We start from the raw sequence: 14,573 nt of genomic DNA on the forward strand, positions 1-14,573 counted from the left end.
CAATTTTCAAGTCAATTGGACTAACGGTCAGGTGGTTATAGCCCTTTTCATGTTTTTTTCATGTTATAACGCCACCTAGTGTTCAATCGTCGCGATTTTTTTACTGTGATCCCAGATTGAACTCATACACATGTGTTCCGAGTTTGGTGAAAATATCTAATTTCGTTCATGAGTTATAACCATTTTAGTAAACTGGCTCCGCCTCCTGCGGAGATTTAAGCAAAACCGTGATTTTTTTTGGTTTTTGGCACTATAGCGCCACCTATGGGCCAATTGGGGTCATACTCTGATAGGTTGTCCCCGAATTGAGGCCTACCATCTGGCCAGGTTTCACGTCTCTAGGCCTTACGGTTTGTCCTGCACGATGCGTTTTACGAATCCTTACAATTACAATAGGGTTTCAGCATTTCATGCTTGAACCCCTAATAAGAATGAAGGCTTTTTGCCAGTTATAGCGCCACCTATGGTCCGATCTCCATGAAACTCTGCATGCTTCCTCACCATGTTCTGACACATATGCTCATCAATTTTTGTGAAGTTCTGAGTTTTCATTTGGGATTTATAGGCTTTTTAGTGTATTTTGCCACGCCCCTTTTCTAAATGACCCTGTTACAGCCACCCACATGCAAAAGTTCAACTTTTTTTCGATAATTATTGATCTAGAGAGTCCAGAGAATTGTCCTAGACTGGTTTGGTTCCGATCGGGCCAAAAACCAGGGACTAGTTCGCAAAAGTAGGTTTTGGACAAAATCCGACATAGCAGAACATTTTCCCTGCCTACATCCAAATCGGAGATAGCCATTTTGTCCGCCTTGCGCCAAGGATTCCAACGATATAAGACACTTGATCCTGGGACAAACGGTCTAAGAGTTATGAGCGATTTAGTACTTTTGGTTGCTGTAGCGCCACCTATGGGCCAATTGGGGTCATACTCTGATAGGTTGTCCCCAAATTGAGGCCTACCATCTGGCCAGGTTTCACGTCTCTAGGCCTTACGGTTTGTCCTGCACGATGCGTTTTACGAATCCTTACAATTACAATAGGGTTTCAGCATTTCATGCTTGAACCCCTAATAATAATAGTCGTAACAATTACAATAGGGTTTCAGCGCTTTGTGCTGATATGACATTAAAAGGTGTATAAATCACTCGTTTTTTGTTTTTGTTTTTTAAAGTAACACTGTTCAACCGCGACACCTAAGGTAAAGTTTACTAAGGTAAAGTTACAGCGGGAGGCCGCATCTCTCTTCTCTCCCTTGAGCCCATTGAGTTTTAACTCACCCCCTAAAGCGTGTGGTGGGGGGTAATTAAGAATGAATGGGGGAAAGTCATGTGAGAGGAGCCAATGCCTCCATTGATTGGTTATGCTTGGCTATGATTGGTTCACACAATAAATCCCACTTCTTGTTTTTGTGCGAGTTCCGCATCCTTAAATCAGTCTGAATTCATAAATATGGCATTAAGGGGAAGACTAATTAAAAAGTAAATAAACAACTCATCATTACTTTGTCACGTCAAAATAAAACTTGAACTTGAACTTGGACTGTGGAAACATGATTTTTTTTTTTTTCATGTTTACTGAGTTTGATGACAGAAGATTCAAAATAAGTTTACTATTAACAGTTGAACATCAGTTCGATTAAAATATTGTCTAAATTGTTACTGCCTTGAGTTATTATTTTGGGATAAATGTATAAAAAAAAAAAAAAAAACACAACAAAAAAAACATTTCAAACAATTATTCTTGAATTAGGTGTCATAGTTGGTTTTGTTTCATGTCTTTTTTTGTTATAGTTTGGTTCTTGGTTCTTGTCATGTGACCTCCTTGCCCTCATGTGATCATGTCTTGTGCTTCCCTTGTCTTATGTGTCGTGTTCTGATTGGTTCCCTTGTTTCATGTGTCTTGCTCTCATTGTTTTTTTGTTTTTTTTGTCATGTGATCCCTGTAGTCCTGTATTTAAGCCCTTTTGTTTGCCATGTTACGTTGTCGTGTATTGAAGTACGTATGCTGTTCCATGTTTCCATTTGCCTGGTCTGTTCATAGTCAAGTTTTGTTCATGGTTTGTTTCATGTTTTGGATTTTGTTAGATCTTTGGACACTGAGAATAAACTGCACTTGGGTTCTCTTCACCATCGTCTCCCACGTCAGCAACGTTACAGAATACACGACCTACCATGAACCCAGCAGTAGCCCTCCTTCGCCTTGGTCAAGGCAAACACACCATTGAGGATTTGTGTTTTGGGTGTTGTTTTTGTTTTGGGACGTTGGTGCTTCTACTTCAGAAATGTTGCATTAGGGTTACGAACATTAATTACAATGTTAATGGAAAATACAAAATATAATTGTATTTGTTTTCTTTTTTCCTCTTTTTTTTTTATAAAGTAATGTTTATTTAACCAGGAAAATGTGACAACAATCAAGCACTTGAGTCCTTAGGGCTACAGCTACATGCCACAAGCTTAATGGCCATGCATAGGATAGCCTTAGACTTCCTGCTAGCTGAGAAAAGAGGCATGTGTGCTCTCATAAATGCAATCATAAGTGCCATACCAATGGAGACTGGGCCAGATGGTAACTTCACCAAGGCAATGAGAAAGTTACATGGACTACAGAATGAGTTAAAGGGGTGATAGAACGCAAAACCAAGTTTACCTTAGCATAGTTGAATAACAGCAGCTCGGTGGGTAAAATGGCCGTACACAGAATCTCAAAATCCTATGTCACCTCCTTAATATGCAAATCTCAAAACTTTAAACTGCAGATGTAAAATGATTGGATCTCAAATCAACTCAGATGTGATGTAACACTTGGGGAATTTCCTTATTTGGATCTGGTCTGTACTAGGGTTGCCACCTTTGATTTGTGAGAAACCGGGACCCTCAGATGAATTTTTTTGATGATGATATCAACCCATATTTGCAAATATACTATGTTAACAGTTGAAGGACTCCCTATTGCCTCTCTTACCTATATTTGTCCTGACGTACATGCTCTCCCTGACGATTTTGGCAGGACACAAAACACAGGTAGCGGAGAACGGGTCTCCTTGGGTGGGCCTTAACGTTACCCATTCAGAAAAGTCTTCTCTTTTTGCCCAGTCTGAGTTGTAGGTTGTAGGTGAGTGTAAGTTTTCGTTTTTTCTTTGACACTGGTGGCTCATCCGATTTTGTTGTTATTCTCCTCGTTCGTCTCTCCCCCCATTTCACAAAACTGAGTAAAGCTAGCAACTGAACTCACACTGTTTCATCCTGGATGTGTGTGGATGCGTGCGACCGACCGACAGCACAGGCAGTTGCTAGGCGATAAGTTGAGCTTCCAATCAAATAAAAGTAAACGCCTGGCATTGGCCAATCCACTGTTTTACCCGTTTACGGACACAGGATTGGATGTACACAACCATGAAGAAAATACAGTAACAGTAGAAGGAAACGGTTTAATTTGAAACCAGGAAATTCTATTTTAGAAGTACATTTTCACAAAAAAACAGGACAATTCATTATCCCGGGAAAGAATTTTAATTTTCCGGGACTGTCGCTCAAAAAAGAGAACAATCCCTGGAAAACCGGGACGGGTGGCAACGCTAGTCTGTACCTTTGTTACGCCCCTAAATTTGCATACACACAGCACACTTTCTGGGCTCAGGAATATCAATGGTGGTCGTGCAGTCAGACACAGTTTAGCCGCAATGGCTCGAGAATGACGAGTTCTCGTGGTGGTTAAAGCCGGTGCCTGGAAATGTACTGGGTACAATGGGAATCAAGGTATTTGAAAAACAGTTTTCTCCTTTAAAAGAACTGTATTTATCTAGCTCTTTGGCTGCTGTCAATTTTGATTTCTTGGGGGCTGTTTACACCTGGCCACTTCATGCTTCACTGTGATCAGATAGCTATCCGATCGTAAAAAAAAAAAAAAGGGTGTAAATGCCCTCTGAAACACATTCGAGACGGATTTGAATCCGATCACTCAAACCACTTCAGGACGATGTCTGGGCCACATTCCAGATGAAACTAGACAAGTGTAAATGCATCTGGTTGTTGAAACCACATATATAAACTGTACCAAAAATGCTAAAAAAATTAAGTGTGAGAGTGTTATAGGCTATAATGTCATGTTATAGCCAGATATGACGACTACTGCAACACGCATCGCCACAGATGAGAAGCTGAGCATCTATTCATTAAGCCAACGTGCAAACTATCGCAAATCAAAGTGAAAGTAAGTCGCAGACGCTTAACACACAAGAATCATCATTAAAAGTAAAGAAATGAAATTATCTGTTGCCACTCTCTCCTATTGCGGTCTTTGATTTTGAAATTTTAGCTGATGATCAATAAAATGCAGCTCATATCTGTTGCTTTCGGTGACATGCACTCCATTAAATCTGCATATAGCATGGGAATTGAAGATCGGATTTTAATCCGTTTTGCAAGAACACATGTATGTGACCAGGTGTAAATGGAATCGTGTTGATAAATCAGATAGCGATCCGACCTGAGAAAACGTATGAAGTGGCCAGGTGTAAACAGCCCCTTGGATATTGTCCGCTTTACTGATATGAAAAGCTCACTGTATATTGTAATAATAAATAGCATTTGTGACAGCAATGATATTTTGTGACATGTGATGATATGTGTACGTGTGTATTTCCATTGCAGTTTGGTCTTAAATTTCATATAAGGGGTGGTATTAAAAAGTTCTTAAAAAGACTTACTGTACATTTAACTTGTTCATATCTGTGGACACCCTGTATAGCTATTGTTATCTATCAGGTACAGTGTGACGGTTTGGTTTAATTTAAATATTTATTCGATTGTAGTTTAGATACACAGTGAGTGATCTTCATTGGGCATTTTTTGCGTGTTTGCTTTGGAGATTTCTTGTAAACCAACCAATCAGCGTGCAGCTCATCTAAATATTCATGAGAATACCATAAAAGGGAGAAAAACGCTTGTTTCATTCTGGGGCTATTTCTCAGGGTTACATTACCCACCGTGGCATTTTCAGCCCAACCAATGTTACATACCCTATTTGGATACCTTAAGGAACAGTGTGAAATACCCTATAAAATCATTCTATCACCCCTTTAACTGCCAATGCTGGGAGAGAGTGGTCACTGAGTGGAGTTTTTGATAGGTCATTAGGCGGGTGGGGTAGTATAATTCAAATGGCAGTCCCGGTAATAATAATATGTGTTTGCTTACAGTATGTTTTATGGGACCATGCAGTATGAGTTGTGTACAGCAGCAGATACAAAAGATCACTAAAAATAAAACTGAGAACTATTCGTGGCTACAGTCCTATCCAGCCTGAGCCAAATTAATACAAAATGGAAATCTATTTGTTGAAGACATTTTGATTAAAAATGTTAATAAAATGTAGGTGGGAATGTACTTTTTTTTTTTATCTCTCAACTTTTTTTTTTTTTTTTATCATACTAAAGGGCTATGGTCCTTTTTTAGATAATGCAATTTGCAAGACTTGTTTCCTGTTTTGCTGTCAGAGGTGACGGCAATCCCCAGAAACAAAAAAACAAAAAACTGTCTGCTTGCATAACACCCACATACCCAATAGTATATACAGATCGAGAGACTTAGACTTTCTCAGCTTCTTCTTCAATTCATATTTCTCTCTGCTGATTGACAATAAAGAACATTCATATTCTCCACCTCAGACTATCTCTTCCTTCAAACTAGTCAAACAAATGTAACTGAGACATTTAATGTAATTAAATGTAATTTACAAGGACTCCTCATTTCAGAACACCACTGCACACAACTGATTGTTACCCAGCGATATATTTAAAGTCGGATATACAGTACTTTCACATAAATCAGAAGATATGACTGATTATAGCAAATATTTTCTGTGTGATTGTTTATATCATTGCAAAATGTTAACTATATTATCGCCTAGCTCTAATTTGCTAAATGCCACCATTAGGCATGAAGGCAATATTTTGTACTCTAGAAATGTGTACTCTACTACAGTAAAAAATACTAGGCCTAAATGTCACAATGCCAAAAAAATATATAATAATAATTTGTAAAAAAGGGGGGCCATATTGTAGGGCGAAATATGACCCTGACATATTCATGAGATTAGTCCACATACTGCACACAGTATACTGTACACTGAAAACAACTGTTGAAGCAGTGCAGTAGTACACCATTCCAAACATCCTTTGTTCCCATCGGCATGGTTTTGACCAGTATTGACTGTACTGAACTTGCAGCTGGGCTACAATATGCTTTCACTGCCCCCTAGAGGTAGATTATAAAAGTAATCAGAAAAATAAAATAAAAACATTATATTGGTTAAATAATAACAAAACATAATGATTTGCAGATTGAAGTATTGCTCAATGGTTTCACATGTCATTAGCAGACGTGTAAAGTCCAGCGGTCAGAAAGTAAAAGTCCTGCCATATGTTTATCCCAACCATGAACTCAGCCAGCTGATTTCACTAATTAGTTCTATCTCCTGGCTGAAAAACTAGCAAATCCATGCGATTGGAACAAAATACTGGACTTTTACTTTCTGAACCTGGACTTCACACAGTGTAGTTAGTTTGAAAGCTTGAAAAGCGTTCGTTTGCAGATACCACTCAAGTATCTTAACACTGAAGTATCAATGCTTTAAGTGGCCAGTATAGGCCAGCATAGTGAACATATTTTAGAACCGATGGCATTAAAACACAAGACATCGTGTTGTACTAATACAGGCCACTATGACAGCAACCGTAAAACTGCTCCAGTATCAGCTTTTACTGCAACTCAACTGTGGTGTAGAGCAAACCGAATTTACAGCTATTGTACACCCACCCTGAGAGAGAGGGGGGAAAAATAAGACTGCTGGTAAAGAAGTAATTGATTAGTAACTGGTGATTAGAAGTAAAATATCTGCAGAGTTTTTAAAATCAAATTTAAAACATTTTAAGACCTGCCCAAATAAAATGTATACCGTAGTCCATACAGAACAAACTCATAATCTCCCCAAAAATTCTGTATCTTAGATTATTTCACTTATTTATACAGGCTGCAGCACACATTCAACTGCAAACCAGGTTAAATACTCAAGAGATATTTTATTTAATATATGCATATGTATTGAAATTGGTACTAGTATATTAGTATATTCACATTAAATGATGATTGTTATTGTTTTTTGCCGATACAATAATAATTAGTTTGAAGCAAGGCACAAACAAGATTATTGTGCCGTTAATAGTAAAATCTGTGTATTGCATGCATTCAATAATGATTACAAGCTGCTCGTAAAGCAAGAACCTGTAGAACACGCAGCAGCGCTGTGTTTTGACTTTAAACGTGCAGTGTTCACATTTCAATAAAATGATCGTCTTTTGTTTAGTTGAATGATCCCATTCATTTTAAGTTTCATAATCACATTAACCCGTATCACAATTCTTTTGTTTTTTTGTACCCAAATTTAAGACCTCTTAAAATTATAACTTTTGTTATACCATTTGATATTTAAGACCTTAAATTTGATCAAATTGACTTTGGTGAAGATGTTTTAAAAAATGTAAAAGAATCCTTTCAATGTCGACTTCATATGAGTCATGAACAATCACAGTCAATAATAAAATTAGAAGTTAACCTTATTTACTATTTTAGTGCATGTTTCTGAACTGAATGTAAATGATTAATCAGTGCATGTCATTGGACAGAAAGTGAAAGTGAAAGTGACACTAGACGGCCAAGTATGGTAACCCATACTTGGAATTTGACCTCTGCATTTAACCCATCCAAGTTAATGCACACACATTAGGAGCAGAGTAGTGAGTAGTTAACACACACACACTACAAACGTGGACACACACACAGAGCAGCGGGCAGCCTTTGTGTGGTGCCCGGGGAGCGGTTATATGGGGTGAGATTTCGGTCACAATTCTGCGCGCGCAAGATCACATTTTGAGCGTGGAAAAGGGCATTTCGCACGCGCGTGAACTGAGTTTTGCGGAGAAATGTTCGTCTCGCAGATAAGAAAATATTGCGAGCGAACGAAAATCAATTTTGCATTTAAAATAAGTATTTGGATGTGCGCGGACGTTCTCTTTCGCGTGTGCAAAGTTTCACTTTCTTGCTCCTTTCATACCAGCCGTGAGCGCTCTCTAAGCGCAGACGGCTCGCTTGCTCAACACAACCCAGCGTTACAATATGCCATAATTCCAGCCAATCAGAGATGAGACTGCTAAATTCTGATTGGCTGGCTTGAAAACCAATCACAAGACTCCCTGCATCACCTACTGCGGATTCAGAGAACTAGTTTTTTATTTTTTTATTTTTTTTTTATTTAGTCAGTTCAAATACAAAAACATTTCAGTACAATGCAAAAAAAAATAAAAAAATGGTTACAAAGTATTGACAATACAGCTCAAAATATTTTACCAAAATAATAATAATAATAATAATAATTATTATTATAAAATAAACAAACATAAGAACAAATACAAAAATATAAGTATAAAATATCAGGGCATTTATATGTATTTGAAAAGCTTTAATATTTGTATTGTTTTTATAAGCTTTTTATTTTGTGATCTCATGTTTGAAAGAGTTTCAAAATATATTGTTAGATCAGTGTTATAGAAGGCAATATACCGTAGGAGGTTTTCTTTTGTTTTATTCTTGTCTTATGAATATAAAATTTCGCCAAAATGATAAAAAGATTAATTATATAATTTTGTTTTTCAGAAAAAAAAGGGTTTTTGAAACAAAGTAAAATGTCATGAGGGTCTAAATCAAGACATCTGTTCAATTTTTTTGTCATATCTATTTTAAAGTCAGTCCAAAAAGAAATTGAACATTTATTTTTATATTGCCCTTTTTCTGTCTTCAAGTGATGTGTTACAAAAAGTGCACTTATCACAAACAGCGTGAATATATCTACTAATGGTTGCATTTACAGGATAGCATCTATGAATAATTTTGTACATTACTTCTTTGACTTTATTAGAAATAATAAACTTATAGGGCATAGTCCAAATGTTGCGCCAAGATATACAATAAGGTTTAAGCCACTTTGATTTACATGGAGGACTGGATCCAACATTAAAGGAGTTTCTTATAAAGTTGTTATTAAAACCTTTATCAAATAAAGAGAGACCATTTACAAAGAGTTGAGGATTTTGTAAAGATGTATTATTGATATCTACATCTGAAAATTTGTTTAATATTAGTATGCCATTAGGAATAGCCTTAATTACTTTGTTAAATTCTTTTACATTTACAAATAAACCATATTTTGAAATAAAATTAGGGTAGGTGTAAAATTGCCCAATATTTGTCAATTAGTTGGCTAACAATTAAAATGTTGTGTTGGACCCAATTCTCCATGTACAAAGATTTTTTATTATGAATGATATTACTATTGTTCCATATAAAACACCTATTGGGAGAAAAATTGTGTTTGTACAAAAGGGACCAGAAAAATAATGTTTGTCGGAAGAGAACTAGTGCAGTTGAGTAAAGTTGGCAGTAAATTCACAGATTCGATTGTTGTATAACCATCAGGACAGCAGTGATGTGTGAACTGAATTTAGCAACAATACAGTGAATTACAGTAAAGATATGTTTCATAAAAATCATAAAAATTATACATTTACAATTGTATAAAATTTAAAATATATATTTTCCCAAAATAAGTGTTGTAGTATAACCTTCAGGACAGCAGTGATGTGTGAACTAAATTAGGCAACAATACAGTGAATTACAGTGAAGTTATTTAATATTTTCATAAAAATTATACATTTACAGTACAATTGTATATACAATTTAAAATAGGCCTATATATTTTACCAAAATAAGTGTTGTTGTATAACCATCAGGACAGCAGTGATGTGAACTGAATTTGCCAACAATACAGTGAATTACAGTGAAATTATTGAATATTTTTCATAAATAATAATCATAAAGAATATATGCAAAACGATATTTATACAAAATAAGTGTTGTTATAAAAAGAGGTGTCATTTGTGCAGTAACAACGTTTAGCTCACGAGTTATTGACCCGGGAAGTTCGAATCTGTGAATTTACTGCCAACTTTACTCTCAACTGCACTAGTTCTCTGAATCCGCAGTAGGTGATGCAGGGAGTCTTGTGATTGGTTTTCAAGCCAGCCAATCAGAATTTAGCAGTCTCATCTCTGATTGGCTGGAATTATGGCATATTGTAACGCTGGGTTGTGTTGAGCAAGCGAGCCGTCTGCGCTTAGAGAGCGCTCACGGCTGGTATGAAAGGAGCAAGAAAGTGAAACTTTGCACACGCGAAAGAGAACGTCCGCGCACATCCAAATACTTATTTTAAATGCAAAATTGATTTTCGTTCGCTCGCAATATTTTCTTATCTGCGAGACGAACATTTCTCCGCAAAACTCAGTTCACGCGCGTGCGAAATGCCCTTTTCCACGCTCAAAATGTGATCTTGCGCGCGCAGAATTGTGACCGAAATCTCACCCCATACGGTTAGGGGTTAGGTGCCTTGCTCAAGGGCACCTCAGTCATTTCCCACCGGCTCTGGAATCGAACCAGCAACCTTTGGGTTACCAGTCCAACTCCCTAACCACTAGGCCATGACTGCCCCTATGTGTGTAATATGTAATACTAAAACTTGCTTTGTCAACTTTATTTTACCACTGATACTACTTTCTTTGATTATGCCATGTTAGCCAATAGAATTGTTTCATCAAACTCACATTTCTGGTATGTGTCAGTCTCTTCTCACCATCCAATCAATTGCAGGTGAATAAAATCAAGTCCCTCCCTTTTCTCATTGAATTTCCCCTCAGAAATAGGTCACATGAGTAAGTAAAATGAGGTTAACACTCTTCAATCTCTGACATTATGAACTGTATCCCCTCATCAAACCCCCACTTTAACAGCACTTCATGAAAGAAAGAGAGAGATAGATGAGAATAAATGGCTGATAGAGGGTGTTACTGTACCATTCTGCATGGGCTCATCTTTCCAGCGGGAGGTGCATTTGTCTGCTTGCTCTAAAATAAATGGGAGAGACACATTAAACCTTATTATAAAGACATTTAGAAAAAGCGAGACAGAGAGACAGCTTGCGAACACACAATTTTGGAAACAGCAAGTTCAGGGCTCACCAGTAAGGATGCTCTGATGTATATATATGGTCTGATATATATATATATATATATATATATATATATATATATATATATATATATATATATATATATATATATATACATACATACATACTTGCATCACTAAAGGGGTTTATTCTGCGATAACAACCGGCTGGATGTACAATATCCCGCTTATATCATGGCTACTTGCCACATAAGTAAGACACAACATATTGACTTGAGTCCCCTTAGCTGTCACCCCCCTTTTTGAAAATGTACATTAAAATGCACTATTCAAGCTTAAATGGTTGTAATTCAAGAATGCTTTGGAGTATAGACCTAAGTTTGGTCTTGTTTTAAAGGGGAAAAATAGCAGATTATTGCTGAAGTGAAAGCACTTCATAAAATTGAAGTATGAAAAAGTTATGGAAGTTTAAATTTACATTAAATCAAATATAATTTATTTAATATTTTTATTTTATATAAAATATATATTTAACAAAATATGTTTTACAAAAAAATTACTATAAAATGAAAGCCATATATCTAACCAAGTTGTGTTACAAATTTGAAGTTGATATCACAAAAATTGAAGTTCCCATGAGATTTTGTTTAGGCGTATTACCAAAAATAGCCACCGGGTGTCATTGAATTCCATTGAATTTAACTGTATGCATTCTAACATAACAAATTAATAAATTTCTGTCCAAATATCACTTTTGTCACAAAATATGGAACCTTGAGACTCAGACCTTTCTGACAATATGTGTTTTGTCAAGATTAGAAAATATTTTTATCATAAATTATGAAACATAATGATGCCCAAAAGGGGAGGAGCCTGATAAAATAATTTAGAGTACCGTTTCTATGGTAACACAATGTCCAATTTCAAAACAGTTTTCACAGGATGAATTCTGAGATCGTAAGCTTTCAAATGATACCTAATTTATGATAACTACTAAAATATGTAATGTAATAAAAAAGGCGATAAAAAAAATATAATATAATATTTTAGAGGATAATATATATGTCATAATTTTTAGAAGATAATATTATTTTATATTTTTTTATTGACAAATACTAGATTAAATGTTTTATTATGAACTTTTAGCATGAAAACCAAAGTTTCAATTATTAAAAGTGTGTGCGTTGACTTTTTGTGACAAACGCCAGAACTCCTGTTATGATGTCGATTTTTTGAGGTGCACTCTTGTCATAAATTCATCTATTACTGTTCCTGCATAAATTGTAACAAAAAACAGTGCTGAAATATCTATTAAGGAGTCTTAGACCTTTCCAACAATATATAGTTTGTCATGATTAAATTAGGATTTAATTGTAATATAGTGACGTAAACGTAGGCGTATTTTGTTAGGTATATTTTGTTTCCGTGGAGAAAGCTGCATTTGTATGAAACATGAGAGCGAGTCTGCGATATCCGGATGACATAATTAAATAATTGTATATATATATATATATATATATATATATATAAAACAAATTGCCAAATAGGTGTTATGTTTATATACAGTGGGGAGAACAAGTTTTTGATACACTGCCGATTTTGCAGGTTTTCCTACTTACAAAGCATGTAGAGGTCTGTAATTTTTATCATAGGTACACTGCAAAAATCCAGAAAATCACATTGTATGATTTTTAAATAATTAATTTGCATTTTATTGCATGACATAAGTATTTGATCACCTACCAACCAGTAAGAATTCCGGCTCTCACAGACCTGTTAGTTTTTCTTTAAGAAGCCCTCTTGTTCTCTTACGAGAGGTTCTCTCGTATTGCGTAAGTTGCTTACGCTACGGGTAAAGTTGTCTTTTCTCGAGATCTGAAGCCAAAAATTATCCTTAATTTTGTATTTATTGTCAACGCAGTGCGGCAGACAGCAGACCATAGCAGGCTGTACGAGCGTGCTCATTGGCTGTCCTGCGGCAACTGCAGCAGCCTACCAGTGAGCCCTGCGTGACGTCATGCCCAATGAGGGCGCTTCGCGCCCTCCACGCGCCTGGACCGCCAGAATGGGTGTGGCTAGCGTGTATAAAAGAGGGGCTCACAGGCTGGAATTCTGATTTTCATGTCTTCAGCGAAGCTCGTCGAATCGCTGGATCTTGAGAGCCGCCGCCGTTGAAACAAGCGACCAGCAAGCCTAGGAAGCGTCTGAGGAAGCTGGCCGTCTTCGTCGCCTTCAGCCTCCGTGCCTGCTACGCCATCCGGCGACATATCCTTTTTCTGCTGTGTGTGTTCGCCTTTGCGTCACATACTTTCTCTCTCCTAAAAGAGCACGAGGCGTTTTTCTAAAAATACCTCGTCTTTCCTGCGGCTCGTGCCGCTCAGCAACAGAGACCGCCACGTCATCTGCGCTCTCTGCCTGGGCCGCGAGCACGCCGCCACCGCACTCCCCGAGTGCGAAGAGCTCTCAATGTCGATCCTGCGGGCTCGACTTGAAGCTTTCAACGCAAGCTGTCACTCCGCCTGTCCCTGCGGGGCCGCACAGAAATAAGCGCCGCCCCCAGAGACCACCGGAGGCCGTTGCGGCAACGAGAAGCTCGCCGGATCTGTTCCCTCGGACCAACCTACTATTCTCGCACATTTCTCAGTCCCCTCTAAGTTCAGGTTACTGGAAATACGAATATTGCAGTGAACGAGCCTGTTTTAATACACGCACGCCTGCAAAACGAACGCCGACACAAAACGTGACGCTCTCTTATATGCTTGCGCTTACCGAAAGCTTATGTGTTCTCCCCCTGTGACACAGTGGCAGAACCCTAGGCTTTCGCGCCAGAGACCCGTGTTCGAATCCGGGCCCTGACAGCAGATACAAATTATGCTGTTCGCTTCGAGCTCGCGGCCAGCTTTCTTACTTCAGAAAGCGAACCCGCCTCTAAAATGCCTCACTCACCGGCGAAAGGAGGAAGAGAGAGTGTTTTGAGTCTCGCTGAGGCTGGACCAACCTCCAATTCTCACACATTTCTCAGCCCCCTCTAGGTTCAGGTGGCTGGAAATACTAATATTGCAGTAAACGAGCCTGTTTTAATACACGCACACCTGCAAACGAACGCCGACACAAAACGTGACGCTCTTTTATATGCTCGCGCTAACTGAATGCTTATGTGTCCTCCCCCTGTGGCACAGTGGCAGAACACTAGGCTTTCGCGCCGCAAAGAACGAGACGACGCGCAGCCATGCAATAGGAAGAAATGAGCTCATCATCCGCTTCCTCAGGGGAGCCAGGAGGATGAACCCCCCGCGGCCCCCCCTCGGTTCCTATCTGGGATCTTTCTTTGGTCTTGGAGGCCCTGAAAGCTTTTCCCTTTTAACCATTAGAATTGTGGATTTGAAATACCGTTTGCTTAAAACCGTTTTTCTGATAGCTCTGGCATCAGTAAAACGCGTGGGGGATTTACACGCGCTGTCTGTCAGCCCGTGTGTCTCGAGTTCGGACCTAATG

At 37.9% G+C, this 14,573-nt stretch overlaps 1 protein-coding gene across 8 annotated transcripts in view; it reads right to left on the reverse strand.

The window, feature by feature from the left end:
• thrb (thyroid hormone receptor beta) overlaps window positions 1-14,573 on the reverse strand; it is a 284,472-nt gene that overhangs the window by 53,405 nt on the left and 216,494 nt on the right. For all 8 annotated transcript variants that reach the window (XM_082186756.1, XM_082186758.1, XM_082186757.1 and 5 more), the window contains one exon: window positions 10,964-11,014. In XM_082186756.1, the coding sequence (XP_082042882.1) occupies window positions 10,964-11,014 (51 nt within the window). The remainder of the gene's footprint in view (window positions 1-10,963; window positions 11,015-14,573) is intronic.

Source organism: Leuciscus leuciscus (genome assembly GCF_965113295.1).
Source record: "Leuciscus leuciscus genome assembly, chromosome: 12".
In the NCBI taxonomy this organism is placed as follows: Eukaryota; Metazoa; Chordata; class Actinopteri; order Cypriniformes; family Leuciscidae; genus Leuciscus; species Leuciscus leuciscus.